This window comes from Silurus aristotelis, assembly GCF_946808225.1.
Source record: "Silurus aristotelis genome assembly, chromosome: 3".
In the NCBI taxonomy this organism is placed as follows: domain Eukaryota; kingdom Metazoa; phylum Chordata; class Actinopteri; order Siluriformes; family Siluridae; genus Silurus; species Silurus aristotelis.
In genome coordinates, this window is record NC_139576.1 from 5,208,947 (window position 1) to 5,230,097 (window position 21,151).

Below are 21,151 nucleotides of genomic sequence, written 5' to 3' on the forward strand. Positions count from 1 at the left end.
TGGTTTCACACAACACTATTTATTGTCTCCAAAGTGACCATTTTGCTAATGTAGACACAAACATAGACACACAAACACAAACTACATTTAAATCTGCTCCTAAAAACTGGCCCCAAAGAAATGTACACGCACACCTGAAACACACTGTATAAATGCAGATGTACAACAGTCCATTTAACAAAAAAAGGCACCAACATACTATCCTACCATCCTGTTTATTTTAAGTGTGCATTAAAGGTATCTACTCACACCAACATACTATTCTACCATCCTGTTTATTTTAAATCTGCCCTAAAGGTACCTATTCACACCAACATACAGTAATATGCTTCCATCCTGCCCACAAGGTGCCTATTCATGCCAATTACACACAGTCTTACCAACCAGTTTATTAATTTTTTTTTCAAAACAACCTACCCATGCCTATTACACTATCATTCCATTCCACTATCCATCATTCCTCTTCATTTAAAATCTGCACCAAAGTTACCTGTCCACACATATGACTCGTTTTCCTACTATCCAGTTCATTTAAAATCTGCCCCAAAGGCACCTGTCCACACATAACACACTACTCTTCCATCTTGTTTATTTAAAAAATGACCCAAAGGTAGCTGTCCATGCCGATTACACACTGTTTCACCATCCTGTTCATTCCGTTAATCTATGCAACAAATCTCACTGGTTCACTGGAAGAAAGACAGACAGGCAAGAGTTCACCAAGCAGAGCTTTCTTTAAATTACTTTGTTCTGCCAGAGTGTGGGTGAACCCCGGCGCTTGAACTGGAAAGGAAAGCCCCCCACCCAGACTCCAGACACCGTTCCTCAGCATCTGCCCGAACCCACTCTCGGATCGGCATGCCTTTCCTTGGCGCCAGCCCGAGCCCCTTTGCGGACCAGCACACCTTCTTCTCAACATCCGCCTCAGCAAAGTCTCGGCTCGCATGCCTTTCTCTCGGCATCTGCCCATGCCCAGTCCCTGATAAAAGACCCTTCCCTCCTCTTTATTGCCGTCGCTGGACTGAAACAAAGCACACTGATTAGTCTCATCAGCTACAGGTGTAAACTACCGCTTGTTTCGTCCAACTAATTTCGTCCGACTCTCCTCGTGAACCGCTGCCACAAACTGCCTTAAAGGTACAAAGGACAAAAAAACCCCAACAACTTTGTTTTGTGAATTTTGTGGACAGAAGGTCATGGACACCTGACCATCAAATTTATTTGTGCTGTTGGAACATGCCATACCACAGTTAGTCCCCATTTGTTGTTATAATAACCTCCACACTTTTGGGAAGATGTTCCACTAGGTTTTGCAGTGTGCTTTTGGAGATATAGTGCTTTTTCCAGAGCTCTTTAGCAGGAGATCTTCCACTCCAACCCATGTAAAGCAGGTCTTCATGGAGCTGGTTTTGTGCACAGGGGTATTATCATGCTGGAACAGGTTGGGGTCTCCCAATTCAACTGAATAGAAACGTTCTGGATGCTACTACATCCAGGTCTCCTATACGAATGTGTCCCACATATGGCTGGAAATGTCAGTTGCCATAATACTTTAATCCATATAATGTATTCGAACTAGAAATCAACCTATGCTGCTAGAATTTGCTACTTTAACTGTGAAACTAATGAAAACTGATGTAAATCATGTAAGACGTGGCCTAGGCGGTCTAGAACGAGAAGCTGTCATGTCACGGAAGTGTAAAAAGCACAGCGATGTGCACAGCGAAAAGAAATAAAAGGATGTGTTGACACGTTATCAGCTGCGCCTGCCCGGAAAGTGCAGGAGCTGCTTTTAACACTGATGCTTAACACCAGCTGCGGGTTCATATGGTCTCTCAGGACAATCTCACTTACTTTAGATACGCTTTACTTCTCTTTCTCTCTCACATTTTCTCCAGCATTTCACCTCCCCATGCCCTCCTGTCAGAATTATTTTTTTTATTGGCCCGGTGATACGGCCTTATGAGGAATTTTGCCTCGGCAGTTGCTGATTTTACAAGACCTACAATAAAATCTACGTCACATCTTTATTAAAATGCATAAACACATCCAAGCCGCTAGTTTATTAGTTTTTTCCTGCCTCATTGGCCATTTTATCAGCTGCAATATCCTGGAGATATACATTAGCTATGCATAATGTACTGGCCCCAACCTTCAAATCAACCTGCCAATAAAGCAACATGAAATCAACAAGGGTCATTGTTTAAGTGGTGGATTCTATGGCAGTGAATTTCTGCCTGAAATTTTACACTTGTGGAATTCTTTTAGAAGCCCTTACAATCATCTTATTTATACACCTTAGGGGGTTAAGGGCCTTGCTCAAGGGCCCGACAATAAGGCCTATAAACTTTTCTCGTTCCATCCTTTCTTTTAAAATATGCCCTAAAGGTAGCTTTTTATGCCTATAACACCTTATTCTACCACCCTGTTATTTGTTTTTTTAATTTGCCACAAAGATACCTACTCATGTCTGTAACACATTGCCCTTACATCCTTTTCATTCAAAATGTGCCCCATAGGTAAAATTCACACCAATGGCACACTATCCTTCCACCCTGTTTATTTAAAATCTGCCCCAAAGGTAAAATTCATGCCAATGGCACACTATCCTACTATCCTATTCATTTAAAATCTGCCCCAAGGGTACCTATAACACACTATCCTACCATCCTATTCATTTAAAATCTGCCCCAAGGGTACCTATAACACACTATCCTACCATCCTGTTCATTTAAAATCTGCCTCAAAGGTAACATTTACACCAATGGCACAATATCCCTACATCCTGTTTATTTACAATCTGCCCCAAAGGTACCTATACACTCCTATAACACACTATCCTACCATCCTATTTATTTAAAATCTGCCCCAAAGGTAAAAAAAGAAAAAAAGGATCCCTTTGTTTTGTATATCTTGTAGACAAAAGTTTGTGCACACCCGTGCTTTTTGAACATTCTATTCCACATTTAGACGCAATTCGCTTCTCGGAAGATGTTGTAGATTTTGAATTGTGCTTGTGGAGATTTGTGCTCATTCAGCCAAAATAGTGTATTTCTGTATATTATAGATGCTTGGAAGTTGTTGGAAATGCGTTCGATTTTTTATTTTTTGTTGTTTCGCAGAAAACTATTTACATAAAAACTTTCTGCTTTTGTTACTTTTTTGTCACAATTTCTTTGTTTAAGTTGTCTGAAAAAAAAAAATAGGATTTTAGATAGCGAGTAAAGCCTACACTGCATAAATCCATATCTATTTAAAAAAAAAAATTATAATAATAATAAATAAATTTCTCCACCAGCTACTGTTATATAATATATATTATAATATATAATAGAAACACTTCTTTGTTTTGTACTCTGTGCTAAAACATTTTTCTTTTTCTGTCTCTTCCTCAGTGATGTATACCACAATATCGAGGCTCTGGACCCAGAGAAACTCAATGTGTTCCGCACTGTTCGAGAGATAACTGGTAAGACACTACAGCCTTAAGAGTCAGGAGAATTTCATATACAATATCCAATGCACAAAATTAAAATGTCCTCACCCAAACCTCTAATCTGACCACATGGCTTCAAGCTCCACTGCTGGGCCCTTCAGCAGGCCCTTAAACCTAATCTGCTCAGTTAAATAAATGGGGTATTTGTACATTCATCTGGTTAAAAGTGCCTACAAAAGCTACCTCAGACTAGCCAATTTTAAATCAGAACCATTTTTTTACAATCAGCAAAATTCCCAAACGCTTGTAAAATTCTTTGTGAGTAAGTATACATTTAAGTGCTAAAGGTTATGGAACAAGAAACAAGGCAGCAAAAAGGGAAGTTCAATGAAATCAGCTAAGCATGATAGATGGCAAAGATGGACATTTGGAGCTATGGACACTATGCAGTTTTGGAGCTTGTGTCATGCTGCAGAGAAACAACTAAGAGTTTTGTCCTACAGACTTTCTTGTATTAGAAGTAATCAGGATAAAGGAAGTATAAAGGAATAAAGAAACATGAAACAGGAAGAAAGGGCAACGAAGGAAGGAAAGGATGATGCAATAAAGAAAACAATAAAAAGAAGGCAGAGGGACAAGGAAGTAAGGAAAGAATGAAGGAAAGACAACAATGCAGGACAGGTGGAAAAAAGGTCAACAAATAAGGCAGGAAAAAGAGAAGGAAGGAAGAAAAGAAGGGAGGACAACAAAGAAATAAGGAAGGAAGGGCTACAAAGAAGGAAGAAAGGAAGAAAACATGGAAGGAAGGAATAAAGGAAGAAAGAAATTAAGGAAGAAAGGAAGAAAATATGGAAGGACAACAAAAAAGAAAGAAAGGAAGGAATGAACAAGGATGGAAGGACAGAAGGAAGAAAAGAAAAGACAACAAAGAAGGTAGGAAAAAAGGAAAGGAAGGACAACAAAGAAAGAAGGAAGGAAGGAAGGAAGGAAGGAAGGAAGGAAGGAAGGAAGGAAGGAAGGAAGAAAAAAGGGAAGGAAGGAATAAAGGAAGGACAACAAAGAAGTAATCCAAAAGTTACTTTATCTATAATTTTGCAAAGCACTGATGATGAAGGTAGCATCTTCACCATCTTTTGAGCTACTTGCAGAACTTCTGTCTGAGCCAATGTTACGGAAGACACATCATCGTCTACTGACGGATCTGCAATAAGAGCTGCAGAACTGCAGTACGGTATAAAGCTGCCCCTGTCTGCCTCAGAGAGATTCAGAAATTCAAGGGAACACATTTCCATAATCAGTGCCGTTCTGCTGGAAGACTGCGACTTTGGGGAGAGGGGAAAGAAAAGAAAAAGGAAAAAAAGCGAAGGGTGAGGGATGTCTTTCTTCCCCATCACTTGCTTTCACATAGTTCCCATTCCAACCCAAGTGTAGACTTTGTTCTTCTGTTTCATGAAGCATCAAAGCAACAGAAAATACTGACTATTTCTTTCTTTTGCTCTTTCTCACTCTTTTACCCTCTTTCCTTCTCTCTGGTGGTAAAAGTAGGGGACGAGCCGTAGGCAGTCAGGCATGCGTGTCCCCTGCTTTCACCTACAGAAACACAAGGCTTGACAGAACAAAGTTCTCTCTGCCAATATGTCATTTCTGCTCCATGACCTCGTTTTTTTTTTTTTTTTTTTTTTTTTTTACAAGAAGCATCACTTTGGATGGAGAGAAAGAAATGTATACAAAATAATATACAGAGGAGTGTGTGGTGTAGGATGTGGGCAGGGATAAGTGCAGGACTGGACAAATGGTTCGATAGTGAAGTGTAAGGATTTATATTTTGAAGCTTTGGAGGCTACGCTACTGTGTACTGTATTTATGATTCATATGGTTAAGGCTAAACTGAGAAAGCCAGAGGGCTTGAAGATAGAACAGAGTAAAGCACTAAAAGATCCAGGACTCTGCAGATCCGCAGGCCACCGGCGTGACCGACTCCCCACCTGGGCTCAGCATGCTGTATTAGGAAAGATGCTCTGATTGTTAAAGAGAAAAAGGTGCTTTATATTTGTCACATGTACTTCAAAGAACACATATCCAAGAGATATTAGGAAGTTGGAATCAGAGCACAGTGTCAGCTATAATACAGCAGTTCTGGAGCTTAGAGGGTTAAGGGTCTTACTCAAAGCAATACCAGGACTCAAACCCCCAACCTTCTGAGCAGCAACCCAAAGCATTAACCTCTGAGCCACAATCCAAGTAAAGAGCAACAGTACTGACAAAAAATGCTTAGACCCCTTTTACTTGATGGAAGGAAGGAAGGAGTTATGGATGGAATCAAGGACAACAAAGAAGGAAGGAAGGAAGGAAGGAAGGAAGGAAGGAAGGCATGTTAACAAAGAAGGAATGGAAGGAGGAGGAATTGCAAATAAGGAATCAAAGGAAATAAAGGAACACCAAATAATTAAGGGAGGACAACAACAAGGAAGGAAGAAGGGATAAAAAAGAAGGGCGACAAAGAAGGAAGGATAAAATAGAAGGAAGAACATCAAAGAAGGAATAGAAGGAAGGAAAACAAAGAAGTAAGGAAGGAATGTCAACAAAGAAGGAATGGAAGGAAGAGGAATAGCAAAGATGAATAAAGAAAAATTTAAAAAAAGGAGGATTACAACAAAAAAGGAAGGAGGGATGGAAATGAAGAACATCAAAGAAGGAAAAAAGCAAAAAAGTAAGAGGGAGGTAAGTAAAGACTAGGAACATTGAATGAATGAACGAATAAAAAGTTAAGGGTCAAACTCAAGGTTTGGCAATCTTGGGACTCAAACCCCCGACCTTCTGAGCAGCAACCCAGAGCATTAACCTCCGAGCTACAATCTTCCCATCATGTAAAGAGCAACAATACTGACAAAAAATGCTAATTCAAAACGCTGCCATACATGTATAGTATATCTGCAGAGATTCTGTTAGCATGCTCTTTTTAACCTTTAGCTGAGGTTTTTGCATGTTTGATTTATTAGCGGTATTCTGCTACCCTGCTGCGATTAGCATGACGCAGACTGCCCTGACCCGTGCATGATTTATTAGTGATGACTCTATTAGCATACTAGTGTTAGCCTAACCCTTGTTTTGTGTGTGTGATTTATTAGCGGGGTTGTGTTGCGCATGCTTTCTGTTAGCCTAGCGCAGACAGGTGCGCAACGGGATCTCGTTATCAGCATTAGTTTGCGAGCATAAAATAAACAGATACAGGCAGAAGGCAGGCAAGTGGCTTGCTTACTCTTGGGAATGCTCCACTCAGACACACACACACACTTACACATGCTAGAGCATGATACTCACACACACCTTTTGTGTGACTTCCCACTGCCACAATTTTGTCAATAGGACAATTAGTGTCAACAGACGGCAGGTTAGCGACACATCACCGGAAAAGACGGGGTCATAATCTGCCTTCACAACACCCGAGGGGCTTGCAGGCGCACTAATAACATTTACAGCACTCGTTCGAAGATACGAGGACACATTTACCAAGCACTGGAGTGGAACCAGGGCTGGTTTATGAATCCTTTTTTAAAACAGAGGATATTTTAAGTTTGGTTTCCACAGCAGTTTTAATCGCATATTCAGCTTTGCTCATTGAAACAAAGGCGACAACATCAAGAAAATTACCTGTGACTATCAAAGAGATTCGGAGGCTCACCATGGAAATCCATCCTCATCTGTGTGAGACAAGATTCAAACGCTTGGACCCCTTTTACATGATGCAAGAAAAAAGGAGGGATAGATTGAATCAAAGACAACAAAAAAGGATGGAAGAAAGGACACAAGGAAGGATTGAAGGAAGAATGAAAGGACAACAAAGAAGGGAAGAAAGAAGGATGCAAGAAAGGAAGGATAACAGAAAGTAAAAAGAGGACAACAAAGAAGAATGGAAGGAAGGAATGAAGTAAGTACAACAAAGAAGGATCGAAGGAAGAATGTAAGGACAACAAAGAAGGGAAGAAAGAAGGATGCAAGAAAGGAAGGAAAACAGAAAGTAAAAAGAGGACAACAAAGAAGAATGGAAGGAAAGAATGAAGTAAGGACAACAAAGAAGGATCGAAGGAAGAATGTAAGGACAACAAAGAAGGAAAAAAGGATGAAAGGAAGGAAGGACAGCAAAGAAGGGAGGAAAAATGTAAGGAAGGAAGTACAACAATTAAGGAAGGAAGGAAGGAAGGAAGGAAGGATGGAAGAAAGAATGAAAGGAGGGAAAAACAACAAGAAGGGAGGAAGAAAGGAAGGAAAGACAACAAAGATGGGAAAAAAGGAAGGATAACAATACAGGATAGGAGGATAGACAACAATAAAAAGAAGAAAGAAAGAAAGAAAGAAAGAAAGAAGAAAGAAAGAAAGAAAGAAAGAAAGAAAGAAAGAAAGAAAGAACAAAAAAGAAGGGAGGGAAGAAGGAAACAGCAAACAATTAAAAGAGAGAACAGACAAGAAAGAACAAATAAGTGAATAAGTAAAGGAAGAAAGGCAGGAAGAAATGAATTCATCAAATGCAGGAACTAAAGATGAACTAGAGAGAAGGCAGGAAAAAAGTACGTAAGAAAGGAAGAAAGGAAGGAAGAAAGGATTGGGAAATGACCGAAAGGAATGACATGAAAATGTTAGAGGGAAAGATAAAGGATAAAGGGAAAAAAAATTAACAATGCAAAATGTTTCGCTTATACCATGTTCACTTACCTGAATTCTGTTGCTCCAGTCCACATGCAGAGGTGAAGATCTGCACAAAGATTACAGATTTTACATTTACAATACATTTGAATACATATTTATATTTATATAACTGTAGAAAGAGACAGAGGGGACAGATAGCAAGAGAGAAAAAGAGACAGAATTACTGTCTTAACTCCTTGTGAAGTTCTCCTTTGTATCTCTTCTTTAAACATTTTCTTCTCCAGTTTGTCAAATTCATATCCTGTGTCTTAACCTATCAGTGTATTCACTGTACATCACACAAAACATGAGGAAATGTTTACAGAAAAATAGGTGAGACAGGTAGAGGTGAAGCTAGGAGGAAGTACATGGAAAGAAGGGATGAGGAAAGAAGAAATGTTTTAAGAGGAGAAGGACAGAAGTCAATTTAAAGACAGAATGGGGATAAAGTGAGAGAAGGTGATACATGTATGAGGAGAATAAAGGAGATCGATGGAGGATATGGAAGAAATAAAGAAAGGTGAAGGGATCAAGAAGGAAGGAAGGAAGGAAAAGGAGAATAAAGGACAAATGATAATGGATCATGGTAAAGAGAGACAGGATGGTGGGAAGACTCTGTAAGTGTTTGCTGCTGTGGTTACAGTTGTCATCACATTTAGTTGGAATAGTGATGAAGCTGACCAATCAAAAGTCAATATTGGGTACAAACCAGAAACATAGCTACACTATGGTTCAATTCTTGATTCTGATTGGTCAGAAGGTGTTCATTCATGTTTTCTTTCAGCTCCAAAAACAGGCTTAAATGCTTATTTCAATACTTTATCGTTTCTATGGTAACCACCCATTCACAGGGACTTTTATAGGGAAGTGGTAGCTCGGTGGTTAAGATTTCCAATCTAACATTTGAGCTCGAATTTAAGGAACACCAATCAACCACTGCTGGGCCCTTGAGCAAGGCCCTTAACCCTGAACTGTTCGTTGATGATACTGTAAGTCGTTTTGGATAATGTCATCTTCCAAATGTTAAGTTAAATGTTAAGCAAATGATAAGTATTTATGGAAAGGAGTCTGTACGTAAATGAAAACGAGGGCAGTGGAGTGGTGCGGTTGCAGGGAGAAGAGGTGGAGAAGGTGGAGGAGTTCAGGTACCTGGGGTCAGCAGTGCAAAGTAATGGAGAGTGTGTTAGAGAAGTGAAGAAAAGAGTGCAGGCAGGGTGGAGTGGGTGGAGAAGAGTGATAGCAGGAGTGATTTGTGATAGAAGAGTATCTGTGAGAGTGAAAGGGAAAGTTTATAGGACTGTGGTGAGACCTGCGATGTTGTATGGTTTAGAGACAGTGGCATTGAGTAAAAGACAGGAGGTGGAGCTGGAGGTAGCAGAGCTGAAGATGTTGAGGTTTTTGTTGGGAGTGACGACGATGGAAAGGATTAGTAATTAGTTTATCAGAGGGACAGCACATGTAAACCATTTCGGTGACAAAGTGAGGAGGTGAGATTGAGATGGGTTGGACATGTGCAGAGGAGGGACATAAGGTATATCAGTAGGAGAATGCTGAGGATGGAGCCACCAGGAAGGAGGAAAAGAGGAAGACCAAGGAGAAGGTTTATGGATGTGGTGAGGGAAGACATGCAGGGAGTTGGGGTGAAAGAGGCAGATGTAGAGGACAGGGGGTTATGGAGACGGATGATCCGCTTTGGCGACCCCTAATGGGAGCAGCCGAAAGAAGAAGAAGAAGAAGAAGTCTCCAATGTTACTTTTTTTGACCGTTCAAAATGCAAAATAGAAACCTGATGGGAAATTTGGCTGCTTGTCAGGTCCTCGGAGGTTGAAGGTCACCTCAGGTATCAGGAGCGCAGATCCAAGCCCGAACTGAAGTTCATTTATCCGCATGCGAATTAATCAGCAAAGCAACTGATGCTCTATCTGACAGCCTGTCGAGATTTTCTCTCGATTTTTAAGTCATTTGCATCATTATTTATGTTCTTGTCCTTACAACCCTCTGCTTTTCCTCCATATGCACCATAGATCCCTATCACCCAACCCCCCCCCCCCCCCCTTTTCTCTCTCTCTCTCGATCTCATTTTGTTCTCAACTCTACATCTCCATCCTGTTTGTCCTGTCTTCACTCATATCTCGGTGCAATCTGGTCTCATGAAATATTCAACATTTCAATAAAAAAATTATTTAAATTTCTATATAATTGAATGGCCGTGCCATTAGCCTTTTCATTCAACTATTCCTGTTTATAAAGCAGAACAGGTGCTGGGTATTTACAGGAGGTGGTCAGATGAATGAAAAATGTAATCAGCTCAACACACAGGCCTCAGTCGATCTAATCCATGTTTACAGTCATTAATATTTATTGCTTATTTTTGCGCGTGTTAATTGCGGCATCGATGCGATATTGTTTGGACATTATAGCGGGGGGCGAGCGCTTATTGTTTGGCGTTTCATTAAGAGCGGCGTTTACAGCAGGGCGGCGTGTTACGTTTTCGGCACGCGCTGTAATTTTCCACTTTCTAATTCCTAATTTCATTTCGCTTCTCTGACCTTGATTGCCTTTATTGATGCAGTGTTGCTTTCACTAGTGGTGGAGTAAATCCCGGGTTTGGCTGTGACTCGAGTTGTGATGAAATGAAAAAGAAAAGGGTGATGAAAGAATGGAAAGTAAAGAATGGAAGTAGAAAGTAGGACGGATGACCGAATTAAAGAGAGAAAGAAATATGTGACTTTAGAGGTAGGAGTAAGGTAATGAAAGTAAAAAAAGGAGGAGTTGAAGAAAAAATGTATTAGGAAAAAAGAAAAAAAAACACCGGTTTAAGTATAAAGAGAATAGGGGAAGGAAGTGTGGGAAGAAGGGAGCAGGGATACAGCAAAAGAAACAGGAAAAGTATTGTGGAAGGAGATTAAAAAAGGAAGTTAATAAAAGAAGGAAGGATAGAGACAAAGAATAAAAGACAAGGGGCAAGGAAGGAGGGACTAAGGAAAAGGAATATGGATGAAAGTAAATAGGACAAAAGAAAGTGAAAAAAAGGAGGAAGAAAATTGAAAGAGAGGAGTAGGAAGGAAGGAAGGAAGGAAGGAAGGAAGGAAGGCCAACAGAGAAGAAAAAAAAAGTAAAGAGGTAAGGATGAAAGTAAGGACAACAGGGAATGAATAGGAAGGAAGGAAGGAAGGAAGGAAGGAAGGAAGGAAGGAAGGAAGGATGGAAAGCAGGAAAGCAGAAAAAATAGAAAGACTAGAAAAGGCAAGAAGGAAGAAAGGAAGAAAGGAAAGCAGGAAAAATAGAAAGACTTGAAAAGGCAAGAACGAAGGGAGGAAGGGAGGAAGGAAAGAAGAAAGGAAGAAAGGAAGCAGTAAAAATAGAAGGACTATCAAAAGACTGGGAGAAATGACAAGAAAATGTGAAAGAAAAAGCACAGATAAAGGAATAAAATTAAATAAAAGGTTGATCATGCAAAATACAAGCTTGAAAGAAGGGATGGGTGAAAGGAAAAAAGAAGAAAGGGGGTGGAGCAGGCAGGATGAGACGGACTAAAGGCAGGATTTTTATGATATGTAACTGGACACGCTTGTTTCAGTGGCATGTAGTTGGACATCTGGGAATAATGCTGGATTGTTTAGCTGTTTAAAATCAAATCCCATTTCTCAGACTGTGCTTCAGCACTCGAATGCAGTTTATAAAGAAAAGAAGAACCATGACGTCCTCGTATCTTCTTCAGCTCTCGACTCGGCATGACGTGAACACGCACCTGAAATGACTCAGACTCGGTTATGATTTTTAATGTGTGCACTGTAGTAGTCATTCCTGGAACTGATATAGATGTGGTTTGTTTTTTTGTTTTTTTTTTCCTGTCCTCTTCCAGGTTTCCTGAACATTCAGTCGTGGCCAGAAAACATGACAGATCTGAGTGTCTTCTCCAATTTGGCAGTCATCGGAGGTCGATCGCTTTATAGGTAAAATCCTGCCTTGCTTTAAACTGCATGTTTATTAAATCTCAGTCTCTCGGGTCATGTGACCTCACTGGACGCAGTTTATTAACATCATTAACAAATGTTAACAACAATGGTTTACATTTTTAAAACAATTTTAAATAAAATTACGGGGGGAGTGGTGGCTCCACGGTTAAGGCGCTGGGTTGTCGATCGGAAGGTCTGGGGTTTAAGCCCCGGTATTCCCAAGCTGCCACTCTTGGGCCCTTGAGCAAGGCCCTTAACCCTCTATGCTCCAGGGGTCCCTTACGAGGGAAATATCAAGGTCCGTGACGTCGGAGTGACGTGGGGCCGCCTTTCCGTGGGCTCACCACCTGCAGGAGGGACCGTAAGGGACGGTGCTGCGAGGATTGGGCAGCAGTCGGAGGCGGGGGCCTGCTTAGACTGCTGCCCACGCGACCCGAATTACAGATAAGCGGGAGAAAATGAATGAATAAATGAATGAATAAAATGCCTGCTTGCTTAACTATTTTGTAATATTTTATTATGTTATAAAAAAGAATATGGATTAAATCAAATAAATGCATTATACTTTTATAATATTGATTAAATTGAGTAATTGATTGAATTGGCACAAATGAAATTGATTAAATAAAATGACTATCAATTGAATTAAATAGTTAGCATTTGTTCGGGGTCCCCTGGTGGTCTAGTGGTTAGGATGCGGCGCTCTCACCACTGCAGCCTGGGTTTGATCCCCGGTCAGGGAACAAACCCCAGCCCCTCTTAGTGCCGGTCCCAAGCCCGGATAAATGGGGAGGGTTGCGTTAGGAAGGGCATCCAGCGTAAAAACTTGTACCAAATCAAACATGCGGAGGATCCGCTGTGGCGCCCCCTAATGGGAGAAGCCGAAAGAAAGTTTAGTTAGCATTTGTTCGACCCTATTTGCGCAGATCGGATGTGTGTGTTTTTATATTTGATGTTCAAATTTTAAATATATAATCTACTTATAATCAACTGTTCTACTTATTTCAGCACCCTGTAACAAATGTCTTCATTCCTTCCGTCGTTCATTCATTCACTCCCTCGATATGCGGAATTTTCCGGACTTTCTCCTTTTAAGAGAAATCCTTGAAGCAAGTGCAAAAGAAGCCATGTAGCTAAACTTTCGTTAAAGCGATAGATATTTGATGCGCAAAACAAAATCTTGAAAAAAGTTCTTCAATGCACTACAAACCGTATTTCCAGTACGGAGCGAGTAGCCACAGTGACACTGCAATAACTTACGTTTCTTTTTTATTGTATGTTTTGTGTATGTTTCTGAGTTTATTAATAATAATAATAATAATAATAATAATAATAATATGCAGCGGAGACTAAACAATCTTGCGATCCTCAACTTAATAGATTTGAACTGTGTTCCGCACGTAAAAGGAATTCAAGAACCGAAAGCCCTGTAATGAAAAGGTTTGGTCTGAAAACGCGTACCGATACAATCCTGATAGACACGGTTAATTCAACCGACTCAGATAGTGCGAACAAACGTGTTTGTTAGCGTGATCATCTGCAGACGTGATGGCTCTAACGACCCATGGGATAATTATTTGCTGTAATACAGCTTGCAGATAAAATGACAAAGAGCGTCAGCCACTGGTGTCAAACTGTCAAGAAAAGTTCACTGTGTAGGGTGCAAACTCTGAAAATGAGTCAGACTCCATTTGTAAATGTGTGTGAAAGGAAGAGAGAAAGAGAGAGAGAGAGAGAGAGAGAGAGAGAGAGAGTCTGCCAACTTGCCTAAAGAGTCTTGGGGTCATTCCTTTAATGCCCTAACATGGTACTAATTACTGCCTGTCACACGAAACAGCACTGAAACACACAGGGTCTGATGCTGCCAGGGTCAAAAAAGAGAGAGAGAGAGAGAGAGAGAGAGAGAGAGAGAGAGAGAGAGAGAGAGAGAGAGAGAGAGAGAGAGAGAGAGAGAGTAGAAGGAAAAAGCAGTAAGTGCACATGACAAATGAAAATAACACATGTCACAGTCGGAAGCGATGCTATGAGTTGAACCAAATTAAGAAAAGATACAAAGAAGGAAAAGAGGAAAAGCATGGTGAGGGAATACAATCAGAAGAAAAAAGACATAAGGAAGGTATGGAATGAAGAAATTAAAATAGGGAAAATAATAATGGATGGAAGGAAGGAAGGAAGGAAGGAAGGAAGGAAGGAAGGAGAGGAAATGGAGAAAGAGAAAAGCAGAGACAAAGAAAGGGGAGAAAATAATGAAGGAGTAAGAGGAAGAGAAGAAAATGAAGGAGAGAGGTGGTCAAATGTGCAATGGTGGAATAAAGAAAATAAGGGAAATGAGAAAAGAAATAATGAAGGCAGTAAGAGGAAATAAATGAAGGAAGGAAGGAGAGAAAGTAAGGGGAAAAATAGTGAGAGAAAGAGTGAAAGAAAGAGGAGGAAATAAGGAAAGAGTAAGATGAATAGGAGAGAAGGAAGGAAGGAAGGAAGGAAGGAAGGAAGGAAGGAAGGAAGGAAGGAAGGAAGGAAGGAAGGAAGGAAGGAGAAAAAATAAGGAAGCACAGAGAGGAAGGGAAGAAAAATAATGAAGGAAGGTAAACGGATGGAAGAGAAAAACAATGAGCAAGGGTAGCATGAAGAAATGGAAATAATGGACAGCAATAAAGAAGAAGGAAGGAAGGAGAAGAAGTAGGGAAAACAAAAAGGAGAGAGAGGAAGGGAGGAAGAAAGGGGAGAATATACTGTAAGTAATAAGAAGAAGGATGGAAGGGAAAGAATCAGACAAGAGAAGGGTGGGGGAGAGGCATGAGAAAAGAGAAAGAAATAAAAAAAACTGGAAATGAATGAAAGAATAGAAATAGGGAGTGAAAGAAAAAAGAAAGGAATAATAAAGGACATGGAGGAAAGAGGGGAGGGGATTACTGATTGTTATTCTTCTGTAGTATGTTTCAAATCCGCTTAGCTCATCCGGCTGTGAATCAAATTTCCATCACTCCTGCAACAGGTGTGCTCGCATAGATCCCTGTGAAATATTCATGGACTAATTTGTCCTTCCTGTCATTTCTCGTCTTCCCCTCTCTCAGTGGAATCTCTCTGTTGGTCCTCAAGCAGCAGTGGATCTCGTCGCTGCAGATGCAGTCTCTGCGCGAGATCAGTGCCGGCAATATCTACATTAGCAACAACAGCCAGCTGTGCTACTACAACACCATCAACTGGACCAGCCTCTTCCGCATCCCCTCTCAAAAAGCCCTGATCCGCAACAACAGGGACCCCAAAGAGTGCAGTAAGTGTGGAGATACCACTTCCTGCTTCACACTTACACACAACAAAGATCTACTGAGGCCTGAATAAGTTCTTACCACTAAAACTGTTGCACTTAAGCAGTCTTACCAATCAGAATGCAAGAAGAAGGTTCTTAGCTTAGTGGTTGAGGCATTGGACTTTGGATCTGAGTGCAAATCCCAGCCTTTGGCACACTCTTGTTCCCCTAAGCAGGGTTTTTAACCCCATATCTGCTCAGTTGTATGAATGAGACGCTGTAGATGGGGGCGTCTGCCAAATGCCGTAAATGAGAAGGGTCCGGATCCAGATGTTTAAAGCTGACAAGCTATCAGGCCATGAATACAGAATAGAAAATCCCAGCCAAGTGCTTTCCTAGATGTGCATTCACATGTTCTGACATCACAAACCATGTTATGGCTAACCTGGAGGATTCTGTTGGACCTAAAAGCCAAGCTTCATGAAAAGGTCACCACAATGTGTGGTGTCTATGGGATATAAATGATGGTATCACACATTTAAACTGCTATCTTGACTTTGTCCTCATGACCCTTAAGGTCAGTATCCTGATGGTTTAAAGGATAAGGTGATCTAGCGCTCATCTCCAACAGATCACTTTGGCTTTTTTTTATAGTTTTTTTCAATAAGAATCTGAGACAAAATTGGCTCTAGATGTGAAAAGCAGACACGCTATTACATCATGGATACAGAATAGTACATCAAAACCAAGTGCTTTCCAAGATATGCATTCACATGTTCTGACAGCAAAATCATAATGTGGCTAGTCTGGAGAATTCTGGTAACTGTTGAACCAATGGGTGAAAAGCAAACTTTTATAAAACGGACAAGACAATGTGGGGAGTCCATGGGATATATTGGGATTTTCCTACATTCAAACTGCTATCTTCATTTATTCATAAATAAGATAAATGGCGTCATGACCCTCAAGGTCAGATTGCGTTATGTTTTCTTTAAAGTTTTAGCTATCAGAAGTAATATTCCTTTTTCAAAAGAGCCATATCTCTACCTAACCCCTTGATGTTCTGTTTTTATGGTGTGGTAGCTTATTAGTTAAGGCATTGAACTTTGGATATGAAGGTAGTAAGTTCAAATCCTAGTAGGGCTGACATAATTTTCTGAGTAACTTGAGTAATTCGAATACAAAAAAGAATTGAGGCAAATCATTCGTTTAGTCCATTTAACTACACAAGGAGCACTGTGTTTCCCCACGGACGATTATTACTGCAACATAGCGTACGCACAAAACAGGGCTGGAAACATGCATACACCAACTTACACGTGAAGGTTGTTTACGCTATGTGTGTCGCCAAATTTCCCTTCCCTTTCCAAAGTTTGGATTTATTTCAAACTAAAACAAAGAAAATACAATACAGAGCATTAACTATTTAGTCATGCAGTCATTTAAAATGGATTTTTATATTTTTATTTATGATTTTTTATTTATATATTTGTGTTTTTCTTTGTTTTTTGATGTAATTTCAGAATTAAATGCAGTAAATGGGTTTAGTTTTCACAGATTTCACAGAGTTTGCAATTTCAGCAATAAAAATGTAAATTTTTCTAAAAAGGAAACAAGTTACTTGGTCATTTTGGAGGCCCGTCATATTTTCTCTTATATATTTAGTATTGCTCTTTATTAAAAAAAAAAAAAAACGTTCTTCTTATTGATTACTCGATTAATCGATGGATTAATTGGTAAAATACTCAATCACTAAAATAAAAAAGGAGAGAGACAAGAGCTTAAATTGGGCTTTGAAACACCAAAGATTTTTTTGTTTTGTTTTTACTTCCAAATACAGTAAAGTTTCAGCTTAGCTTGACTGTGATTACATCCAACTCCCAGACAAGGCCAGAACAATAGGATTAAATTCAAAGTCTGAATTGGGGGTGTACCTGGGACCCGCCAATGTTTCTCCCCCATACAATTTCTCAATTGTCTGTGGTTACATCTAAGGAGCTTAACTCTTCTGAAATCCCACCTACACCCACTTAAGCCTGTCAATCTCTAATTTTCACATAGAGGACAATGTCTGTGTTGTCAGCGACTTTGTGTTTTAGGCTGTCAAGCTCTTTACCCCTGGACCTCCTCTGTGCCATTACCTCCTGCTGCAGTCTTGAGGAGACACTCTGGTGTCCTCTTAGACCAGATGAGTGTGACTCAGTAGGAGGACTCTCCTTGCCCTCTCTCGCTTTTTTGAATACACTTTATCATGCCAAGCAGGAGACCAGAAATCCTCAGTTCTATCCCCAGTTGGAGGTGACCAAAGGCCAAAAGTACCAGAAGACAATAAAGATTCATGCAAAGTCATCGTTCCTCCTCCTCCTCCTCCTCCTGTATGTCGCTTTCATCCTTGAAAAGTGCCAACCATGCAGCACACTCAGACTTGTGGTAAAGTTTTGCACAATTTTGCCAAAAATAACAAGTGAAAGAAGACCCCTGGGGTGGAGTGCACATGAAGCCCACTTGCGAATTCCGTCAGCAACAATCCAATTACCCATTCTCTGCAAATGTCGAGTCATCCTGTGAACTATTGAACGGAATTAATTGCAGGGAACCGCTGCAAAAGTTTTTTTTTTGACATTTCAGAGCTACGTGTCCTCTAGTGGAGCCTATAATCGGCAAAGAGAATTGCACTCCCTTCTTCACATCTTTGTCTTTTTTTTCAGCACACAGTGATGTTTATGACTCGTTGCAAGGCTGAGAGGCTCTGCTTCTCCCCCCGTTTTTTTATCATGGTAGATGTTATAATGCAACAGGAGTCATTATCAGAGACTGAGTTTGCAGTTGCATGGGCATCTAAACTTTGATGTTTTCTAAGCCAGTCCCCCTTTTAACTGGTTGCTTATCAGCACTTTTACAGTCAGTTTGCACTTCGAATGGAAGCCTGGATTTTATTTTAAGTATAAATAAGAATTGAAAGCCAAATTGGAATATATGCAGTTCAAATTTTTGCATTGTTGAGAATTGTTCTGTTCAGTAAGTTAGGATACTATATACATTTTATATATATATATATATATATATATATATATATATATATATATATATATATATATATATATATATATTGTTTTTTTTTACCTTTGTGTTATTTTCATTAAAAATATAAACTACATTAGGGCTATTCCAAAACCACCCAAGACTAATCCCTAACCCCCTTTAGTACCACCCTCAAATTACCTGAATATATGCTGAATTCCCCTCTTGACCATTTCAAGCTTTCCACAACCACCCCAAAAGTCACCTGAACCCCTTCCCAAACTACAACTAGACCACTTCAGGTCCTCCACAGCCACTCCAAAATCACATGAATTCCTAACAAAACTACAACCTGACCATTAAGTCTTTCCCCACCCACCCCAACATCACCTGAATGCCTGACCATTTTAAATAGAAAACCACTGAAATCACCAGAATGCCTGCCAAAACTACAAGTAGATCATACTAGGACCCCCCCACAACCAGCCCGAAACTTTAGCTGCACTGGTAGATTATCTGCATGTAGCAGCTCAGTGGATAAGATTTTGGACTTCCAATTGCAAGGCCATGTGTTCAAATCCCAGTACCACTAAGCTGCCACTTTTGGGACCCTAAACCCTCAATTGCTTAGCTGTATAATAACTGTAAGTTGCTCTGGACGAGGGGGTCTGCCAAAAATGTATAAATGTAAATCAGCACTTTCACATGTGTTTATTCAGTTTGCTGTTAGAATTTAACCCTGGTGCAATTTTCTTTCTAGGAAGGTGAGAATACAGGAATTAAAATTGCCAGTCTGAAAGCATTTGAGAGAAATGTTTTTTGTTGTTTCAAGCTAACAAACTGAGCAAAAGTTTAATTGCATCAGATAATGCCATATGGCTTGAAATGTGCACCTGCCACAGGGTGGCCTTTTTTCGTAATTGTTTTCTGACAAATTAATGAATCAAGAATTCTTTTAGCCCTACATGAAAACCAACCAAACATCGGATCGGGCAGAACAACATGAAGCAAAACTCCACAAACACCTTGAACATACATTTATGGTATTTGGCAGATGCCCTTATCCAGTGTGACTTACCCCTGAGCAGTTGAGGTTTAAGGGCCTTGCTCAAGGGCCCAGCAGTGGCAGCTTGTTGGTGCTGGGATTGGAACTTGTGACCTTCTGTGCCAAAGTCTAATGCATTAACCACCCCTTACATAATCTAGAAGTAAATGGAAATGCAGCTAGGTAATTAGAAGACACATATGACGGCTTATTTATTAAACTATTCATAACCATTGAAATAAGATGTAGAAAAAAATCGTAGTAAAAGCACGTGTTGGACTGTGTTGAAAAAAACAAGAGGTTTGAACAGCACTATCCAGATTGAAAGTATTTGCGACAATGAATCCTTGTGAAAGTGCCCTAAAACACTAAATGCAAAGCAATGTCAGTGCTAGAATATCTTTGAGGTTTTTTCCCTAGTACTGAGACCAGCATTTTTGTTTGTTTTTTTGTATTTTTTTCCTTGTAGACAAGTGCCTTTTGAGGTTAATCATTTCCCTGTTGACAGAAAGCATTCTGCCCTGACTATTAATGTTTCAGAAAAGTGGTGGCACACATCAGAGAAAAATGTCATTCAGTAAAATGTCACTTAGCGAGAAAAAAGAAAAAACATCTGTCATTTGAGTCAGTGCTCAAACTCACAAGGTTTCTACCTGGGGCAATTTCAGACCACAAACTGAGGGTCAATTACTGTAGCTGTTAGCTATTTATAGAAGAGTGAGGCAAATATTTACGATTTTGTATCTACATAACATTTGGTGATGGTGTTTTGATGAACTAGTTGTTTAGGTTGCAATTTTTAAAAGTTAAATATAATAAACAAGCAAAAAATATTTTGGCAATTGAAGTAACAGATGAAAGGAATTATTCCTTAAATTAATAAAGAAAGAACAATTCTTTAGTAGTAAAGGAAGGAAGGACGGACAAGAAAGACGATGTAAAAAGAAAGAAAGAATATCATAAAGAAAGTGAATCTAAAAGACGAGGCTGATTGCCTGTTACCTTGTTGAGAAGTCCTTTATATCACTCTTTGGTTTTTCTGTTGTGGGAGTGTGGAGATATATTGAGAATTATGGGTGTAAATGGATGTTAATTTAGCTCTTCTTGATTTTTCCAGTATTCACCTTTTTAGGGTTAGAAATTGTTTGCAAAGCATTTTTATTGTATATTTTGAAATCTTTGTGTTAATTTTGTTTGAAAGAAAACTACTTGATTATACCAGGAGCACAACCACCCCAAATTCACCTGAATGCCTGCCGAAACTACAACTAGTTCATACCAAGGCCCCCACCACCACCACCCCAAAATCACCTCAATGTCTGCAATAACTCCCCCTTGGTAAATTATACCATGCACCCAACAATCACCCCAAAATCATTGGATTGCTTGCCAAAACTACAACTAGATCATAAAAGCCATAACCACCCTAAAATCACCTGAATGCCTGCTAAAACGATAGCTAGATCATAATAGGAGCCTAATAACCACCCCCAAAATTTGACCATTTCAGGCCTCGTACAACCACCCCAAATCACCTAAATGTCTACCAAAACTCCCCCTCGACAATTTCAGGCTTCCACAACCCCAAAATCACCTGAATGCCTTCCAAAACTCCCCCTTGACTATTTCATATTTGTTTGAAAAGCACTCTGAGACCCCAACAACAATCAAAGGTACTGCCCAAATCAAATAAAAAAAACAAATCAACCCAAATCTTTCCTAAAGTATCATCCAGAAATCATAATAGGACCAGACAA

The 21,151-nt window shown here is 39.8% G+C and overlaps 1 protein-coding gene across 2 annotated transcripts in view; it reads left to right on the plus strand.

The window, feature by feature from the left end:
* Positions 1–21,151, plus strand: part of erbb4b (erb-b2 receptor tyrosine kinase 4b) — a 409,427-nt gene that overhangs the window by 298,188 nt on the left and 90,088 nt on the right. For both annotated transcript variants that reach the window (XM_083536260.1, XM_083536261.1), the window contains exons 10-12: positions 3,396–3,469; positions 11,985–12,075; positions 15,153–15,352. In XM_083536260.1, coding sequence (XP_083392386.1) covers positions 3,396–3,469; positions 11,985–12,075; positions 15,153–15,352 — 365 coding nt within the window. The remainder of the gene's footprint in view (positions 1–3,395; positions 3,470–11,984; positions 12,076–15,152; positions 15,353–21,151) is intronic.